This window comes from Puma concolor, chromosome D1 (genome assembly GCF_028749965.1).
Source record: "Puma concolor isolate L17-30 chromosome D1, mPumCon1.1.hap2, whole genome shotgun sequence".
In the NCBI taxonomy this organism is placed as follows: domain Eukaryota; kingdom Metazoa; phylum Chordata; class Mammalia; order Carnivora; family Felidae; genus Puma; species Puma concolor.
In genome coordinates, this window is record NC_141676.1 from 5,405,728 (window position 1) to 5,426,799 (window position 21,072).

The window sequence follows — 21,072 nt, forward strand, 5'->3', positions numbered from 1 at the left end:
GTTGGGGTCAAAGGAATGGAAGGGTGGTGTGGGGGCGGAGAACAAACAGGGAAGGAGCTCCTTTGTAAGATTTTGAAATCCGAGGCGAGCAGTCTTTCCCGCTCAAACTCCCAGGCCCTTTCAGGCTGTCAGTGAAAGGGCGCTGAGTCAGCTCTCCTGCTCTGACTCAGAACAGGAATCCTGTCTCGTTCTCTGCTCACCTCTTTGCCCCTTCTTAGGTCACGAGGCGAAGAAGGTTGTTTTAAAGTTGGTTTCCCTTCTCCCAGTCTGTAGGAAGTGGCCTCGTAGACAAGTGTCTCTTCAAGTGGGGTCCCTAAGACCATTTCAAGGGGGTCCCTGAGTCAGAATGATTTTCACAATAATACCAGGAGATGACTTGTCTTTTCCACTGCGTTGACATTTGCACCGATGGTGCAAAAGCCAAGGTGGGCAAAACTGGTGCCTTTGCAGGAGTCAGGGCAGCCGCAGCAGACTGCCCGGGCGGGGGGTGCGGGGGGCACAGAGCCCTTAGCCTCTTTATGCTTGCTGTTGCATAGAGGCGGCTTCACTGCGTGGCCTTGAGGAGCCTCAGTAAAGATGGCTCATTTCATTAACTCCCCTGGGATATCTTTTTCTTCTGTGTAACCTCCTCTTCTGGTTTAGGAACAATCTGTTCTTTTTCCGTGGGGATCATCTCAGTGTGGCAGGGAGAGCTCATTGTGTGGGTTAATCCAACCGTGAGCCCTGAAAGTTCTATGCGGCATCCTGAGGACCTCGTTCACCTGGATGTGCTCGATGACCGGAGAATCTACATCTAAACTCTCAAGTTCAGCATTACCCTCTGCATTTTTAAGCATGTACAGTAAAAATTCAGCACTCTTTTTGGGCCACCGATCCTGTGTCCAGCCCCACTGTTTGGCCTGGGCACACCTACCAACCCCACCCATTGCGGAGTCACCTCATGACACACGTTGCTTCTGCAAAGTGACATTTTTCAGATACTTGGTGGCTATTTGGGTATGCATACCCTTGATGGCCTAGGCAATTTCATGTGTGTTCTTTTTTTTTTTTTTTTTAAATGTTTGTTTATTTTTGAGAGAGAGCTGGGGAGGGGCAGAGAGAGAGGGAGACACACAATTGAAGCAGGCTTCAGCTCCAAGCTGTCAGCAAAGAGCCTGACGTGGGGCTTGAACTCACAAACTGTGAGATCATGACCTGAGCTGAAGTCGGATGCTTCACCGACTGAATCACCCGGGCACCCCTCATGTGTGTTCTTAAAGTGAACAGGAAGATTTGAACACTCAATTTGTATGATTTTTGTGGAATTTTCTGGGTCAAGTGAGTAGCAAACCATTTTCAGAGATCACTTCAGGATGGTTACGGAAAGAGAGCCATTTCATTAACTCTTCTCTGCGCGTGTACGCGTCCTTAATATTCTGTGTGATAAGCTGGGAAGGCGCTCCGCAGGCCGGACTACAGTCGTTGGCTTGAGGACAAGCCCTTGTGGGGTTCTTTGGGTTGCGAGCTGAACTAGCCACTTTTTCCAGGGAATGCTGTTTTTACTTGAGAGCACAACTGGCTGTTGTGGTTATTCAGACTTGGGTATTTGACAGACTTTTTCTTGAAAAATGGTGCTAGTGAACCTGTTGCTTCAGAGAAAACAACTAATAGCATTTATTACCAATGGCAAAATTAGAACTGTCGAGCCACAATTGGAATTTTGGAAAGCTTATATCCAACGTCATGAGCTTGGCAGCTTTTTTCAGTACCTAGACTTTTCTGATGATCTTGGTGGTAATATTACACTTGTGGTATCTTGACATTTTATCATAAAATGTGTCCACATCTTGAAGATCAGCATAAGTCAGTGAACCAGTATTTTCTAAATGACTAGTGTGCAACAAAATCATGTTGGGTAAAAGGCCCATTTATATTTGAAGATGGGCTAGTGGATTTAAACCTAACAGAGTACATTAAAGTTCATAGGGTTTCCTGTTTCATGTTATCATTAACTACTGTTGGTCAAGTTTTGGTGTAGAATCAAACAGGAGTATCCACAATTGTCTGGAAAGGCTGTTATTAAAATATTCCTCCCTTTTGCTAAATACATGCCTGGGCGAGTTGTCCAGATTTTCTTCATAAGCATGACTTATCACAACAGATTGAATGTAGAAGCACAGATAGGAGAATCCAGGATCTTTGTTTTTTATTTTTTATTTTTATTTAAGAATGTTTATTTATTTTTAGAGAAGAAGAGAGAGCATACACACATACAAGTGGGGGAGAGGGGCAGAGGGAGAGAATCTCAAGCAGGCTCCCCACTCAATGTGGAGCCCGATGTGGGGCTTGATCCCACGACACTGGGATCATGACCTGAGCGGAAACCAAGAGTCAGATAGATGCTCAACCGACTGAGCCACCCGGGCACCCTGAAAATTCAGCATCTTTGATTAAGCTGGACATTAAAGAGATTAAAAAAAAAAAGTAAAACAATACCACTCTTCCCAGTGTTTTTTTGTTTAAAAAAAAAAATTTTTTTTTTTTTAACGTTTATTTATTTTTGAGACAGAGAGAGACAGAGCATGAACGGGGGAGGGTCAGTGAGAGAGGGAGACACAGAATCTGAAACAGGCTCCAGGCTCTGAGCAGTCAGCACAGAGCCCGACGCGGGGCTCGAACCCACATACCGTGAGATCGTGACCTGAGCCAAAGTCGGACGCTTAACCGACTGAGCCACCCAGGTGCCCCATTCCCAGTGTTTTTAAAAATATAGTTGTATGAAAAATATTTGTTAGCCTATAAGGTATTTATTATTATTATTTTAAAACAGATTAATAAATGTAAGTGAGGGTACCACATTCCACAGTAACCCAGCACTGAATTTGCTTTGCTTACAAAAAGCTCTCCACTCCTTCCTAGAAGACTCTCTGAGGTCATGGAGTATATAGACTACTGATTAGTGGTTAAGAAGCAAACACAAAATTTTTGTTTGTCCACGGATTTTAACTTCTTAAGAAGGTTTAACGTGCATTAATTTTAAAAATGCATTTTTATAATAGCTTTACTTGAGATACAGTTCACATACTATAAAATTCACCCTTTTATTTTTATTTATTTATTTATAATTTATTTTTAAATTTACATCCAAGTTTGTTAGCATATGGTGCAGCAATGATTTCAGGACTAGATTCCTTAATGCCCCTTACCCATTTAGCCCATCTCCCCTCTCACAACCCCTCCAGCAACCCTCTGTTTGTTCTCTATATTTAAGAGTCTCTTATATTTCGTCCCCCTCCCTGTTTTTATATTACTTTTTAAAAAAATTTTTTTTAACATTTATTTATTTTTGAGAGAGAGAGAGAAAAAGAGAGAGACAGAGCACTAGTGGGAGAGGGGCAGAGAGAGAGGGAGACACAGAATTCAAAGCAGACTCCAGGCTCTGAGCTGTCAGCACAGAGCTCGACGCAGGGCTCGAACCCACGAACTATGAGATCATGACCTGAGCCGAAGTTGGATGCTCAACTGACTAAGCCACCCAGGTGCCCTATATTATTTTTGCTTCCCTTCCCTTATGTGCATCTGTTTTGTATCTTAAATTCCTCATATGAGTGGAGTCATGTGATATTTGTCTTTCTCTGACTAATTTTGCTTACCATAATACCCTCCAGTTCCATCCATGTAGTTGCAAATGGCAAGATTTCATTCTTTTTGACTGCCGAGTAATACTCCATTGTATACATATATATATATACCACATCTTCTTTATCCATTCATCCGTCGATGGACATTTGGGCTCTTTCCATACTTTGGCTATTCGATAGTGCTGCTGTAAACATTGGGGTGCATGTGCCCCTTCCAAAACAGCATACCTGTATCCCTTGGATAAATACCTAATAGTGCAATTGCTGGGTCATAGGTTAGTTCTATTTTTAATTTGTTGAGGAACCTCCATACTGTTTTCCAGAGTGGCTGCACCAGCTTGCATTTTCACCAGCAGTGCAAAAGAGATCCTCTCTCTCCGCATCCTCGCCAACATCTGTTGTTGCTTGAGTTGTTAATGTTAGCCATTCTGCCAGGTGTGAGGTGGTATCTCATTGTGGTTTTGATTTGTATTTCCCTGATGATGAGTGATGTTGAGCATATTTTCATGTGTCGGTTGGCCATCTGGATGTCTTCTTTGGAGAAGTGTCTATTCATGTCTTTTGCCCATTTCTTCTCTGGATTATTTGTTTTTTTGGGTGTTGAGTTTGATAAGTTCTGTATAGATTTTTGGATACTAACCCTTTATCTGATATGTCGTTTGCAAATAAATATCTTCTCCCATTCCGTCGGTTGCCTTTTAGTTTCGCTGATTGTTTCCTTCGCTGTGCAGAAGCTTTTTATTTTGATGAGGTCCCAGTAGTTCATTGTTGCTTTTGTTTCCGCTGCCTCCGGAGACGTGTGGGATAAGAAGTTGCTGCAGGCAAGATCAAAGAGGTTTTTGCCTGCTTTCTCCTCGAGGATTTTGATGGCTTCCGTCTTACATTGAGGTTTTCATCTGTTTTGAGTTTATTTTTGTGTATGGTTTAAGAAAGTGGTCCAGGTTCATTTTTCTGCATGTCACTGTCCAGTTTTCCCAGCACCATTTGCTGAAGAGACTGTATTTATTTTCATTCCATTGGATATTCTTTTCCGCTTTGTCAAAGATTATTTGGCCATACGTTTGTGGGCCCATTTCTGGGTTCTCTATTCTCTTACATGGATCTGAGTGTGTTTTTGTGCCAGTACCATACTGTCTTGATGATTACAGCTTTGTAGTACACCTTGAAGTCCGTAAAATTCACCCTTTTAAAGTGCGTGCTTCAGTGGTTTTAGTATACTGAGTATTGTGTAACCAACACCACTGTTCCAGAACGTATTCATCACACCAGAAGGAAACCCTGTGCCCATCAGAAGTCATTCTGTGACCCCCAGCCCCTGGCAACCACTAATCTACCTTCTGTCTCTGGGGGTTTGCCTCTTCTAGACATTTCATATAAATGGAATCATATAATATGTGGCCTTTTGTCTCCGGCTTTTTAAAATCTGGATGTTTTCAAGATTCACTCACTTGTCACAAGTAATAGTACTTCATTTTTTCTTTGGCTAAATAATATTCCATTGTAAGGATGGATATACCACATTTTGTTTATACATTCACCAGTTGGACATTTGGGTTGTTTCCACTTTTTGGTTATTATGAACAATGCCATTGTGCTTATTTGTATATATGTTTTGTGTAGACGTGTCTTTTCATTTTTCTTGTGTATGTATCTAGTAGCTGGGTCATGCGGTAACTCTGTATTTAATCATTTGAGGAACTCCACGGTTTTCCAAGGTGGCTGCACCATTTTCTGTTCCCACCAGCAGTGTATGAGGGTCCTGATTTCTCTGTATCATCACCAATACTTGTTATTGTCTGTCTTGTTGATTATAGCCGCCATAGTGGGTAGGAAGTAGTATCTCATTGTGGTTTTGATTTGCATTTCCCTAATGACTAATGATGTGGAGCATCTTTTCATGTATTTATTGGTCATTTGTATGTCTTCTTTGGAGAAATGTCTGTTCAAATCTTCTGCCCATTTTTGTGAAGTTGTTTGTATTTTTGAGTTGTAAATTTTTTTTTTTTTAATGAATATTCTGGATATTAGACCCTGATAAGATTATGTGATTTGGAAAAATTTTCTCCCACTCTATGGGGTTGTCGTTTCTCCTTCGTAGTGTCTTTGGGAGCACAAAAGTTTTTTATTTTGATGGAGCCAGTTTATTTCTGTTTTCTTTGGTTGCTTGTACTTATTCTGTTGTAGCTAAGAAACCAAGGCCACAGAGATTTATATTTTATTCTTTTTTTTTTTTTTAATTTTTTTTTTTAACGTTTATTTATTATTGAGACAGAGAGAGACAGAGCATGAACGGGGAAGGGTCAGAGAGAGGGAGACACAGAATCTGAAACAGACTCCAGGCTCTGAGCTGTCAGCATAGAGCCCGACACGGGGCTCGAACTCACGGACCATGAGATCATGACCTGAGCCGAAGTCGGCCGCTTAACCGACTGAGCCACCCAGGTGCCCCTATATTTTATTCTAACAGTTTTATAGTTTTAGCCCTTACGTTTAAGTCTGATCCATTTTGTGTCTATAAATGGTGTGAGGTAGGGGTCTGACTTCATTCTTTTGCTTATGAATATCCACTGTTACAGCACCATTTGTTGAGTTGTTTTGTACCCTGCTGAAGATCAGTTGACTGTAAATATGAGGGTCTTATGGGCTCTTAAATCTATTCCATTCATCTATGTGTCCCCTATCCCAGTCCCACACTATCTTGTTTACTATAGCTTTGTATTACGTTTTGGAATTGGCAAGTGTGAATCCTCCAACTGTGTTCTTTTTCAAGATTCTTTTGGCTGTTCTGCTTCCTTTGCATTCTGTATGTATTTTAGAATCACCTTGTCAATTTCTGCAACTAAAGTAAGCTGCAGGTTTTGACAGGGCTTGCACTGAGTCAGTTTGGGGAGTATTCCATCTTAGCAGTGTTAAGTCTCTGATCCATGAACATGAGGCGTTTTGTTGTTGTTGTTTAGGTCTTCACATTTTTTCAGTGATATTTTGTAGTTTTCAGTGTACCAGTCTTGCACTTCTTTTGTTATATTTGTTCCTCACTGTTTTATTCTTTTTGATGCTTGTCTTACTATATACATTGACTTAACTTTGTCGTTTAACCCTCCTGCCGACTCTCTCCTCAACTAGACCAAGTCTCCATAGGGCCTGGTGCTTTGGTAGCACAGTGCACTGCAGTAGAGATTTCTTGTTTATTTTTTGTTCACACTGTTCTTGTGAAGAAGGACTGGTCTTACTGTCTCTGGCCTAGTAGTTGAAGAAACTGCAGCCCGGAGTGCACGGTGACTTGCCTCTTGGCACAGCACTGATAAGTGGTAGCAGAGGTAGGACCAGGATTTTTCTGATACACGGTCCAGTTCCCTTTCCAGGCATCATCCTGTACGGCACTGACACTGTTCCTGCCCCCTACCCCCTCCACTTGCGTTTGTGTTTCTACCTTTTATATTGAGCCCCAGAGTGTGAGGGGAAGAGAGAAGGATTAAGGCTGCTATCACAAGGGCTGACCATTGGGGTTACTTTTGTGGGCAGCTCTAATGTGCCAGACTCTCCTAGGTATTTCCAAAATACGTGACCTAGTTAAGTTCTCAGAGAAGCTCTACAAGATGACTCAGATCACTCTGCATTTTATAGACCGGGAGAGGAAAGTTCAAAGGATCATGTAAACTCCCAAGTCAAAGAGTGAGTTATACATTGAACACCGTTCCCAAAGCTCCAGCTGTGGTACTGAAAGAGGGAGTTGTGGGGAGGACGAAGGGAATGGGGCTGTCTTAGAAATCGTGAAGCTCATTAACACCAGGGTTGAATTGGATCAGTCCAGAAGCATTTGCTCATTGGCCTGGAGCTGCTATCAAAACGAGTGGCTTGCTGCTTCTTTCTGGGGGTGACTCTCTCCCTCTGTTTCTTCAGAGCACCCAGCATCATTTTCATTACCCAGTGGACATTCCTTATGCGCTTTTGAATGAAGGAAAGACATTCTACCTTCCTGCTTTGCTTCATAGAAGTGGTAGAACCTTAATGCCTCTGGGGCTGGATTTGGGGTGATATAGAAGAATGGGGGACCAAGGCCATTAGAGGGGTCCAGCTGCCCTGGTGGGTGGGACAGATGCAAGATCTGCCTCTTGTCTGCCCCGTCTCCACCCCCAGAGCAGAGCACAGACAGAGGTAGTTCCATCTTGGAGTTGCTGAATCTGGTCTGTCACACCCAGGGTCTACACTGTTGCTTCCACATCTGAGTGACCCATGAACCAGAACAGCAGTGAATATCTTTGCCATTGGTTTAACTGAGTCAGACCCTGATTCCTTACCCCCCACTTCTGTTCTTCTAAAACAAAACAAAACAAAACAAAACACCCAAACTATGAAATAATAGTAACTGGTGGCCTTGGCAGTGTTCTACAATCGTATAGAAAGTTAATTGCTGCAGTTTTTGATGCTGGATGTTCTGCTTAGATTGAAAGCTGTGGCACAGATGATTATGTTTCGCTGTGATGCAGTGAGCTCGTCTTCCCTCCAGCCTTGTTCTGGCACCTGCCGCCCCAGCCACGCCAGGCTGTGCATGGCTTGTGAACACGCAAAGCCAGGTGGTGTCCCTGTCACATGGCTCCCTCTTCCTGGATGCTTGCCCTTCCTCCTTTCCCTCCAGACCACCTGTCCCTCTCCTCATCTTTCAGGCTACCTTCTGTGATGCCCTTCTGGGTACTCCATTCCCCCTTCACTTACCCCTAGCTTAGACCTGACACCTGCTTCTTAGGCCCTCACCCTCCCTACTTATTTCTATATGACAGCACCCGCCATACTTCACTTACTTTTCTTTATTGAGGGATAATTGACATACTACTTTCAAGGGTACAGGGTAATGATTCAATGTTTGTATGTATTGTGAAGTGATCACAGTAAGTCTAGTTAATAGTTAATATCCATAGTTACACATTTGTTTTTCTTGTGATGAGAACTTTCAAGATCTACTCTCTTAGCAACTTTCACATATACAATGCAATTTACTGTAGTCACCGTGCTGAGCAATTCATTTCACTTCTTTACATGTCTAGTGTCTTCCCTGGCCCTGAATGCCTTGAGGGCAAGGACCACTCCTCAGTCCCTCAGGTGTTCTGTGTCCCCACTGCTGGTAGAGACGTCTAGGCAGGCTGTGCTGGGCTCAACAGAAAACACGGTGCCACCATTGCCGCCGGTGGTGATATTTTTGGTCCTGTGAAATGCTCACCGCAGGCAGAGCTGAGTAAGACATGGGCCGCGTCTCAAGCAGCTTCTATCTGGAGGAGCAGGAACACCTGTGAGGGTTACTGTTCTGCCTGATCTGCATGTGCTAGAAATGAAGCATGAGCAGAGGCAGCTGGAGAAGTGTCCCGTGGGGAGTGGCATCAGTGCCACTGGAAGTTTTCCCCAGTGTCCTCTGACCCTAGATGGGCCAGGTCTTCTCAGTTCCTCTCAGAATGCAGGACTCTGCTCCTGGGACTATTCCCACTCAAAGCTAGGTGACTTACTTCCTGGATCTCGTCCCAGACCTGGGTGCTATGGGAAGAAAGGTACAGATTTCATAGCACCTCTGTGATGCCAGCAGGTGTCTGGGAGAAGATTACAGGGAGAGGTGGGTACGTACCCAGCCATCTAACGGAGCCTCTTCAACCACCAGCCTTTCCCCTTAACCCTCGTCCTTCTTGAGTTCTTTGATGCTGGAAGATTAACACAAGTTGGAGAAACAGTAGAATGTTAGGATATGTTTCTCCTTTCTGTCTGCCCACCTCTCTCATGAAGAAGGTTCTACTTGTGTGAGAAAAATTGGGAACAGTTGGAAGTAGAAACTGGCTATTCATAATCTGATCCATTGAGCCTTCTCAAACAGCCCCGCAAGGTATGTGTTGTTGATGCCCATTTTACAAATGACAGAATTGAGACTTGGAGGTTAAGGGACTCACCCAGGGTCACACAGCAGAGCTAAGACCCAAACCCAGGTCCTTCTCACCGTGAAGCCCTGTTCTTGTCTTGTGCCTGGTTATCCTTGTGAGCAGCAAGGACCACCCATCTCTGAACCCGTGTTGCCAGCATATCCAGAGCATTGGCGAAGGGATTCCCATCTTTCCTGATTTTGGTCACTTCATGTCCAGGGGTACTTGCCCAGAGTCTGTGCCTTTGCCTACAGTCTGTGCCTGTAGCCTTGGACTGTCCGGTCCTTCTCGGACCTGTTTCTGCACTTGTATTGAGAAGGTCTCAGTTCCCCTCTGTCGATGGGGATAAATGTCCCTGTCCTGTCTTCTCCGTGATCTAAGGAGATTGAAGTAAGGTATGTGAAGCACTGGACTATGATCTCATGCTGTAGAAATGTTCTTCAGACCAGTCTCACTGCTGGCCCTGCCCCTGGATGAGGCCGAGACCTGTGTGCCAGCCTGATGCCAACTCTTGCCTTTGGCTAATCCTCTCAGCAGTTTATCGGCCAGACGGCAGTGTCACGGTGGATGTGGGAGTCGTGGCACTGCTCCGCCTCCAGCCGGGGAAGCGGCACTGGGTGTCGGTCCCGATGCCGGGGAAGGATGAGGCCTGTCTCTGCTCGGAAGCCAGAGTGCTGTACGCAGGGAGCCTCTGCCGGTTTCTCGCCTCGGCATTCCAACCGACCCTCTACTCTTACTATTCCTGGGCAGGGCCCCTCCGGAGTGTCACTGGCCTCCTCTTCCGGGATCTGCAGCTGCCTGCCTTTGTCAGGGTTTATTAGTGGTTAACACCCCTCCTTGGAAGCAGAACGCTGCTTGTTGTCAGCTCTGGAGAAAGATGGGCACAAGGTGGGAACAGAGTACCTGTGCAGGGTGAGGTCCTGGATCCCAGGGGAGTGAGCAGGTTCCCTCCCACAATGAGTTTGCATTTAACTCGTAGGTCTCCCAGAGACTCCTGACATTCAGACTTCTGCCTGACTTAGAACCTCTGCCCAGAGCAGGTGCACCCACATTTCATTAGCAGGACCATCCCTGGATTATCCCTCCTCCTTCTCTGGATGCCCCCTGCCCTGGCAGAGAGCAAGAACTCAGAAGCAGAGAAGGCCTCTCTGACTTATTAACCTCGGGTTCAGGGAGCTAAGCAAAGATAGAGGTGTGCATTATTGACTGTGCTTCCTCCAAGAACTCTTGTCTGAGCTCAGCCTGGGCTGGTTTTTGTTTTGGTGCAATGGGGTGGCATCCGGGGGTAGGAGCTGTATCCCTATTCAGGACTGGAGAGGTCGTGAGGATAACACTGTGTTAAATGCATCGATCTGAGTGGGTTTAATAGTATGTTCAAGCATTTAAAAACCTTGCTAATGAAGTCAGACCAGGCCAAGAGCCCATAAGAGCCGCTAGGTAACATGTGCCCTTGTGAGGAATCCTGTCTCCTGGCCCCAGAGGAGAAAGGACCAGGGTGTCTCCAGATCCCAGGGGGGCAACTTGAGACTTAGGTCTCAGCAAGAGGAAGAAGACATCAAACTCCTCATTTTTTCTTCTCCTGTCAGATCCTCTGCTCCTTTCCTTTCTTTTTTTTTCTTTTCTTTTCCTTTTCTTTCTTTCTTTTTTTTTTTTTTTAGTGTTTATTTTTGAGAGAGATAGAACATGGGGGGTGGGAGAGGCAGAGAGAAGGGGACAGAAGAGCAGGGGGCGGGGGGCAGAGAGAGAAGGGGACAGAGGATCCGAAGCAGGCTCTGCGCCACAGACAGCAGATAGCCCAACGCGGGGCTTGAACTCACAAACCATGAAATCATGACCTGAGGCGAAGTCAGATGCTTAACTGATTGAACCACCCAGGCACCCTTCTCTGCTCCTTTTCTTAGGCCCGAAGCTCTCTCATCTGGCTGACTCTCCTATCCCTGGCCTTCTTTCCTTTGTAGAAGCCAAACACCACTGCCCTTTAATCCTTCCACTAATCTGTAGGCAGTGGTTTTGACTGCCCTCTCCCAGCTCACCCCTGACCTGGTTTTGTTTTCTCCCTTCCCTCAAACAGGCTGTTCAAGGTCAACTCCTGGGCCAGAGATTGGCTCTCTCCTCTGAGCTGTAGGGAGGGGACAGTTCTAGAGAGTCATTGACGGAGGCTTAACCTAGAATGTCAATTATAAACAAGCGGCGGGTAGAGGGCCCAGATTTGGGTATTCCAGTACCAGGAACGCCGTGGCCTCCCTAGGGCTCTGCAGAGCACCTGTAATGGTAAGAGGACCACCTCTCAGCGGTCATAGGCACACTGTCCCGGGTGGGGCTGTGTACACACTGTGGTCATTGTTTCTCTTCCCTTTGGAACTTGCTACTTAGGAAAGAAGAGGGCAGAGGGATTCTGGGAACAGTCCTTAGAGACAAGAATCCAGGGGAAGGGTGGGCTGGATCATTGCTCATAGGCCTGTGGGGACAGCTCTGGAAAGGAATGGACAAAACCGAGGAGCCCAAAGTGGGCAAACCCTATTTGACAGTGGAAATGGGTTCTGCCTGAGGACTTGGGGATAGAGGAAGATGGGCCTAGGGTCTCTGAGCTCTGGGCCCGAGTGCCTTTGTGTGGTGGTGATATCTGGGGGAAAGGCCCTTTGGTTCCCTTGACTGGGGTCCCTTGTGGAAATGGTGAAGCGGCAAGTGGTCAGGAGAAGGGTCTGCTCTTAGTACAGCACCAGATCAGGGGCTCAGGGGTCTACACGTGCTGTGCCCCCGTTCCTTGGCCAGTTTCGGCCTTGACGAAATGCTCTGGAGCTGCAGAACAGGGAGGCCTGGCTCTCCTTCAGGAATCTGAAATGGAAGGGCCAAGATCCGTTCTCTTCAAGAGCTGAGTTTGTGATTACGTTCTAGACAGCAGTGAAGAGAAAGCATGTAACTACCCACATTTTGGGAGAACAGATTTCTGGCATTTGAGCAGGACCCACTGCTCAGATCCAAAGGGAGACAACTTTTGCTTAGAAGAAAACCTTTCCCTCGGTTCAGGAGGAGGAGAAACTCAGGCCTGAAATGGCTTCTGGTTATCTTTCACTGCAAACAGGCCAGATTCCTCCAGGTCCGGATAAGAATTCAAGAAGGGAGGGGTGCCTGGGTGGCTCAGACAGTTAAGCATTTGACTCTTGATTTCAGCTTAGGTCATGATCTCATGGTGAGATCAAGCCCATTTCCTGGTCTGTCAGCATGGAGCCTGCCTCGGATTCTCTCTCTCTCTCAAAATAAATAAACATTAAAAAAAAAATTCAAGAAGGGAGTAACAGGTTGAGTGTGTGTGTGTGTGTGTGTGTGTGTGTGTGTGTGTGTGTGTGTGTTTGAGGAACAGGTGAGAAGGAGGACTTACATTTCCCTTTGCTTTGTCCCAAACTTACCAGAGCAAAATTGGTAAGAAATGTGCCTTTTCTCCTCGTGTTCTGGACCAGGGATGGAGGGATGTGGCTTCTATGACTTTATTCTCTGTTGGGTGACTCAAAAGGAGTCCTGTCATCAGGAGGAAGTCTGAGGCAAGAAGACAGTCAGTGCTTAATTTATCTGAGTGGCTGGGTCTGGAATGATCTCATTTGTGCCCTTGATCTCCTCCTGACTAGAAGGAAATAGTCAGTTTCATGCAGGCAGGGACCTCTTCTCTCTTGTTCAGCTGTATCTCCAGTGCCTAACAGTAGCTGGCATATTGCAAAGGCTCAATCAATATTGAGTGAGTGAAGGAATGAACAATTTTTCTCTGCTTATCATTTCACTAAACCTCTCCAGTTTCATCTTTTGTTGGTTCCTCACCTGATCAGCATCTACTTGGTGTCACCCGACCCTGACTCTAAACTAATCCGGCAAGACCATGCTTACGGGGAAAGTCTGATTGGCCCTGCCTCTCACCACTGGTCCATGCTGAGCAGGTGCTGATGTCCTGTGGGCCAGGTGCCACCACCCACTGGGGCCTCTGGAATGGGCTCTTCCTCTGAACCCAGATCAAGCCCCTCCTCCATGACACTTAGGTGTCCTCAACCGTTTTCCTCTTCCCCCATCTCCCTTTTATCTCCAAACAGTTCCTTTGCATATGCTGGCTGTTTAATATCCCTTATATTTCTTAAAAAAAAGTTTTTTTTTAATGTTTATTTATTTTTGAGAGAGAGAGAGAGAGCAGGGGAGGGGCAGAGAGAGACACCCGATGCGGGGCTCGAACTCATGAACTGTGAGATCATGACCTGGGCCGAAGTTGGACACTCAACCGAACCACCCAGGCACCCCAATCCCTTATATTTCAAATGTGCTAGTCTTGTCTCCTCACCAGATGGAAAAAATTTTTTTGAAAGGCTTTAAGATATCTGTTTGTTTGTTTATTTATTTGAGAGACAGTGCAGGTACATGAGCGTGACTGGGGACGTGAGCGTGAGTGGGGACGGGGCAGAGGGAGAGGGGAGGGAGAGAGAATCCCAAGGAGGCTCCATGCCCAGTGCAGACCCCAACGAGAGGCTAGATCTCACTACTGTGAGATCATGACTTGAGCTGAAATCAAGAGTTGGCCACTTAACCGACTGAGGCTCCCAGGTGCCCCCAGAAAGTTTATTGAAGGCAGAGGCCATGTGTTAGCTTAGCTTCTGTCTCTCAAGTATGTGTATGGGCAATGGGTGCTCAATAAACATTTGATGGCTCTAATTGTGTGAAATCTAATCATTGCCCTTGGAGTATGTATTGAGGCTTAATAGTTTACAACACTGAAGGAGAACGGTCTGAGGTTTCATTTATGGCAGGTTGATTAATTGTCAATCCTCTGTGTTGCGATTGATGTTCCATTGATGGACTAACAGGTTCTGAGCCATTTTCTACTCATAACACTTCTGTCAACAAATATATGGGTGGTTTTTTCTTCACACCAACTGGTTCTCCAGTTTTCTGTAGACACCAACTGGGAATCCTTCAATGCAATTCAGTTCTGACACTACCCAGAGTTAGCACAGACATCATGGGTGAATCGCTCAGTCGCACAAGACAGTACCCACCTCAGACACTAATTGCAGGACTTTTGCGATTGCCTTTTTGGACCTCTAACAAACTAGCGATAAGTTGGAGATGACTGTGATCCCCATCTCAGGTTTGGTAATTAAAAAGTTTTTTTTTTTAATGTTTATTCATTTTTTTGAGGGAGGGAGAGAGAGAGACAGACAGACACTAGGGGAGGGGCAGAGAGAGAGGGAGACAGAATCCCAACCAAGCTCCACACCATCAGCACAGAACCCCATGTGGGGCTCGAAAGTTCCAGCTTTCTACTCAGATGGTTTGTTCCCAAAGCTATCTAGAGGCTCACCAGGAGCCCTTCATTAGCATCAGCTCAGATGCCTTTGAAAGGGGGTTGTTATGAATAAGAAAAGTTGTTCTGGACTCCCCTACCACTCAGGAAATTCCAAGGGTTTTAGGTACTCTGTGCCTGGAGTCGGGGAGGAAAACCAAATCCTGTAGTTCCTCTATCACTATATCACATAAGTGCAGAGAGGTGGAGTGATCCTCAAGGTCATTCGACCAGATGGTGGCAAAGCTGGAATTTGAACCTGACTTTTCTAAGACTTTGCCCTTTCCATGGAATCACAGCAGCATCTGGCCCCCACCTGCACCTTGTCTAGGCTTCTCTTGCCCTGCAGAGAGGGAGGTTCCTGCCAGACCTCACTGCCCCCCCACCCAGGACCCTGGCTGCTTTTCCCTTTACCCTTCCAGCTTCTGGGACTGTTGACACAGTGTGTTGTGTGAAAGAACACGGTGGTGTCAGCAGTAGCAAGGAGTTCAAGAAGTGATGTGGGTCAGCAAATGGGGCTTTCCTTATCTATTAAATGAAGATGGGGCACCCGGGTGGCTCAGTTGGTTAAGCATCTGGCTCTGGATCTTGGCTTGGGTCATGATCTCACAGTTTGTGGGTTTGAGCCCCCATCGGGTTCTGTGCTGAGGGTGTAGAGCCTGCTTGGGATTCTTCCTCTCTCCCTCTCTCTGCCCCTCCCCCATTCCTTCTGTCTGTCTGTCTGTCTGTCTGTCTTTCTCTCTCTCTCTCTCTCTGTCCCTCCCCCATTCATTCTGTCTCTCTTTCTCTCTCAAAATAAATAAAACTTTAAAAAAATAAACAAAATGAAGGTAATGCCTGCCCTTCCTACTAGGCAAGGTTGATGTTAGTAGCAAATGACAGTGTCTTTTAAAGTATCTTGGGATGCCAGGGTGGCTCAGTTGGTTAAGCGACCGACTTTGGCTCAGGTCATAATCTCATGGTTTGTGAGTTCAAGCCCCACATCAGGCTCTCTGCTGTCAGCACAGAGCCCACTTTGGATTCTCTGTGTCTCTCTCTCTCTCTCTCTCTCTCTCTCTCTCTCTCTCTCTCAAATAAATAAACATTTAAAAAAACGAAACAAAACAAAAAATACTTACTGGACTCTTAACTTAAAAATAAATAAATAAATAGTACCTTATAAACTGCAGAGAGCCAGAAGTATATTGTTGTTAAATATAGTATACAAGTTACAGGTCAATAAAACTGCCAAACGCAACAATACCCACCTCATAAGTGTTGGGGGATGACCTAGTGCAGGGCCTGGCACTTTACAGACACTTACAGCTATTATTATTGTTTTTATAACTATTGTAACACATGACCTCTTCCCTCAGATGGAGGGTGGCAACACTGAGGAGACGGCTTGGAGTAGGTAGCTTTCGGGTTGGGACTGAGAAGATGGGAAAGGCAGTCTGCCGCCTGGGTCTTTCCTAATTCACTTACTACCTCAGGTCCCAAAAGCCTGGTTCCCACAAAGCCTGAAGTTCTCAGCTGGGATGCTGCCCTCAACACTGGGGAGAAACTATTCAGACCAACACGCCAGCAGAGCAGAAAAGGGAGTCTTGACAAGTTAGAACCTGCCCAGTAGGGTAGGGGTTGGAGCTCCTGGCAGGCACCCTGTTATCCCCTCCCCTGCCATCACCTCCCCTGCCTTCCCCTCCTCCCTGGGTGTGCAGGGCAGGGTAAAGGCCCCTGTGAGCATGGGAGCCTCTGGTTGTTTCTGAGGAACTCCAGAACACCCTAGGGGAAGTTTCTCTTGCACTCAGTTGGGTGCTCAGTCCACTGATGGGCAGCTTGACCGTGACGAGGCACAGTTAACCTGTGAGGGAAAGTGTGGTAGAGGGGGTGGCCCAGATGTGACACTGAGCCAGCTAGAGAGAGGAGGCAGCCCTTCACACGGTGATGGAATGCCGAGGTGTGGCCAGGGCAAGTGTGATGGTTGAGGAAGGGTAGTTGGGGGTCAAGAGGCAAGAAGGGGAGAGGATGGTGTCCACAGGGGGCTCCTGGGAATTAAGGCCAGGGGTGAGGCACCATTTGGGATGATGGGCGGACTGGACTATGGGTGCCTTTGGGCTTTGAAACCATGACCAAGCTATTTGTCTTGAGTTTCTGTTTCCTTACTTACAAAGCTGGGGCCGTAACCCTCCAGATAAGGTTTTGGGTGATTAAATGAGATGGTGTGCAGCACGTAGCCCGTGCAAACGTTATCAGTGCTTCTGACATCCTGCCACATGGCTGTGGTCGTTAGGATAAAACCAACAATATTGCTCTGTATGTTAACTAACTTCATTTAAGTAAAAAGTAAAAAGGTAAAACCAACAATAGCGGATGCCTAGGACTCTATCTTGGAAAAGCCTCTAGTCCAGTTTTTGTGCTTAAATTCCAAAGCAGAGGGTGAAAGGTCAGATCAGGGGGCTGCAAAGATATGTTTTCCTGGGATCAAGAATAGGGAGAATAAGCAGCAGCAGCCATGGTCAAGGTCATACCCTATGTGAGTTGCTTTTTACTTCCTTCCTTCTGGGCACTGAAGCACTTTGCCATTGAATTTCCTCACCGTCTCCTTGGCTCATGGACTGGGCACTTATGTGATCAGTTTACCCAGAAAACCAAGTTGTCTGAGCCAGGTTCTACCCCTTCCTCCCAGAGGGATGCTTGGGGCGTGGTATCTAGCAGAATAGCAGTAAAGGCTGGCCAGGAATGGTTGAGGTCACACACTGATTCTGAGAAACTGAATTAATCAGGCAAGGCAAATCAGGCACCAAACCAGGGGAATTGAGGCACCCAGAACAGACAGCAGTGGGAAGCCATCACTTCCACAAGGCTTGACAGGGTCGGGAGAGGAAATAGTGCTTCCTCTAGACTTCAGGGAGGGTTGGCAGCATGGAGGCAGGAATGCCCAGCAGGGACTGTCATAGTGGCAGGATGCACCCAGTCAGGACTGTGGCACCCAAGCCCATAGAAAAGATATACCCATGCTGCCTCTCCTCCTGTGCTTCCCATTGGCTGAACCTGTGGGAAGCCACCCTGCAAAGGGAGCCCTTTCACGCGTCACAGCTTCCCTAGGTGCAGGGCAGAGGGATGTGTGTAGGTGAGTGGAGAGTAACCAACCAAGGAAGCCTCTCCTAAAGGCTAAATCTGTGTGGAAACATCCACTTAACAGACGTGACAAGCACAGGAATGAGGACTCTGGCTTCCTGTGGGTCAGAGGAGCTGCTGCTTCTAGGGAGGGGCTATCTCCAAATCAAAATTAGTCACCAGTTTAAATTTGGTCATCACAGGCAATTAGGAGAATGAAATGAAAGGCATCCAGATTGGAAAAAAAGAAATATCTTTATTTGCGGCTGACACGATCTTGTGTAGGAAAACCCAAGTAATCCACTCAGAATCTATTAAAATGAATAAAGGAGTTTAGCAGGGTTGCAGGACATAAGATCAATATATAAAAATCAATTGTATTTCTATACAGTAGCAATGAACAAATTGAAAATGAAAACAATTCCATATATAATAGCATCAAGAAGAATACAACTCTTAGGGATAAATTTAACAAAAAACGTGAAGTGTAAAACTTACGAGAGCCTAAAGCATTGTTGAAATAAATTTAAGGAAACCTAAATAAATGGACACACCATGTTCATGGATCAGAAGTGTTAATATTATTAAAATGGCAGTACTCCCCAAATTGTTCTAAAGATTCAGTACAAAGTCTTTCACCATCCCAGCTGCCTTTCTTTACAGAAATTGACACAATGGTCCTAAAATCCACATGGGAATGCAAGGGAAGCGGATATCCAAAAGAATCTTGAAAAAGAACACAAGTGGAGGACTCACACTTTGATTTCAAAACTTTGTACAAAGCTACTGTAATCAAGAGAGTGTGGTGCTGGCCTAAAGACACACATATAGGTCAGTGGAATAGAATTGAGAGGCCAGAAGTAAATTGTCACACTTAGAGTCAGTTCGCTTTTGACAGGGGTGCCAAGACAATTTAATGGGGGAAAGAATAGCCATTTCAACAAATGGTACAGGAACAACTGGATATCCACATGCAAAAGAACAAAATTGGACCCCTACCTCACACCACAGACAGAAATCAAAAAGGATCAAAGACTTGGATGCAAAAGCTAAAACTATAAAACTTTGAGAAGGAAACAATCGTAAATCTTTGTGATGTTGAGGTAGGTAGTGGTTTCTAATCTACAGCAAAAGCACAAACAATAAAAAAAAATTGACTGGACTTCCTCAATATTAAAAACTTCTGTGCAGCAAAGGACACTCACAAAAGCAAAAAGGTAACCCAAAGAATGGGAGAAAATTTTTGTAAATCTCATGTCTCAGAGGGAACTTGCATCTAGACCTTGTATCTAGAATATATAAAGAATTCTTACAACTCAATTGCAAAAAGACAAATAATCCAACTTAAGAATGGACAAGGGATCTGAGTAGACTTTTCTCCAAAGAAGATAGACAGATGGCCCATGAAAATATGCTCAGCATCATTAGCCATCAGGGAAATGTAAATCAAAACAATGAGATACTACTTCATACCCACTGGAATGGCTAACCAAAAAGACAGATAATAACAAGGCCTGGTGAGGATGTGGAGGAATTGGTAGACTATGAAATGGAGCAGCTGCTGTGGAAAAGTCTGGCAGTTAAACATAGAGTTACCATGTGAGCCAGCTAATACATGCCTGCCCAAGAGAGATGAAAACACACGTGCACCCAAAAACTTGCTCCCAGATGTTCATAGCAGCTTTGTTCATAATAGCCAAAAGGTAGAAACAACGCAAATGTCCATCAACCAATGAGTGGATAAATAAAATGTGTTCTATCTATGCAATGGGACATTACGTGGCAATTCAAAGAAACGACGTACTGACTCCTGCTGCAACATGATGGCCCCTGAACCCCTTAGGCTGGGTGAAAGAAGCCAGTGAAAACGGACCTTGTTATTCCTTTTATATGAGATGTCCAGAATAGGCCAATCCATAGAGAGAGTTAGGTTAGTGATGGCCGAGAGGCTGGGGGAGCTGGGAGTTGGTGTGGGGTGTGGTGGGGGTTGAACATGTTCTATAATTGATTGTGGTGATGGATGTGCAACTCCGTGTACTAAAAGCCATTGAATTGTACTACAGTGTGTGAACCATATGGTATGTGATTATTTATCTCCGTAAACTGTTGAAGGCCACCCCCTCTCCCCCACCAAGGACCTAGTCCCCTGTAGGCTAAGTCTGTGACTTAGGAAACTCTTACCTGTTTTGTAACGGCTGGCGCTGGGCAGAGATGCCACCTGCATCTGCCACTGAGCTCTTGACCTCTTTTTCTGGGTCTCAGAGCATGGAAGGACCCCCTAGAAAATTTTAATTCCAACCCAGTTGCATTTTGGTTCAGGTAAACAGTTCTGGAACCCTGCTGTGAACCAGGCACCAAACATACTGGGTACTCTCGTGAAAAACAGGGGCTGTGGATTTGGATGGGCTCGGTGATACTGAGCTGGCTATTCCTGTGGGTCTTTCCAAGGTGGATTTTTCTCATCAGTGAAGTGAGGGTCGACCCCCTGGGATTGTAGTGTGAATTAGGCGAACGAGAAGGGGCCTGGTATCCAAAAGGCAGAAAATGAACGTCCCTCTGCCGCGCTGCTGGAGCAAGTGCAGAGACAAGTGACACCTGACCACAGAGAGCTTGAGGTCCAGCCTTAACCAGCACTAGCTAACTAGCGCCCGGTGAGAAGCAGCAGGAAGGGGACACCAGACATCCTCCTGGCTCAGCGGTGTGGGTGCGGAACCAGGGACCCCTCCCTGAGGAAGGGGCCGCGAGAGTAGGAGGATCCCCTCGTCACATGTTGCATTTACTTCGTATTGTGAATAATCAGTTACATGATGTGAAGTCAGAAGGGTAAATGGTGAAAGATAAACCTTTTCCTCATCTCTCTTCCCTAGAGGCACCTGCTGGGGGGAATTCTAGGGTATTCTACCCGCAGCCGAGCAAATGTGTGTCTCTGTAGGAGAACTGCTGTCAGTGGGGCAGGTTTGACATATTTCCCTGCTGGTGCTTGGGGACAGACGGCTCGGGCTAGGGTGTCACTCATGCCGCCTCTGTGCCTTGCAGTTACATTCGGCTAGGTTTGCCGTGGGTCCCACCAGTAGGAATGCTGGCTCCACTTCCCCTTCAGGTCCCCTTGGAGGGCGGGGTGCCCCCACGGAGGGGTCCTGCC

General features: G+C 46.0%; 1 protein-coding gene across 5 annotated transcripts in view; it reads left to right on the forward strand.

Annotated features, from left to right (window-relative positions):
- PC (pyruvate carboxylase) overlaps window positions 1–21,072 on the forward strand; it is a 103,211-nt gene that overhangs the window by 41,197 nt on the left and 40,942 nt on the right. Inside the window, exon 1 of one of the 5 annotated variants that reach the window (XM_086676807.1) lies at window positions 11,673–11,788. The exons of the other annotated variants lie outside the window; for them this stretch is intronic. Within the exon in view, the coding sequence (XP_086532933.1) occupies window positions 11,786–11,788 (3 nt within the window). The 5' untranslated portion in view covers window positions 11,673–11,785. Of the gene's footprint in view, window positions 1–11,672; window positions 11,789–21,072 lie in introns of those variants that run through there. 5 annotated transcript variants of the gene reach the window in all.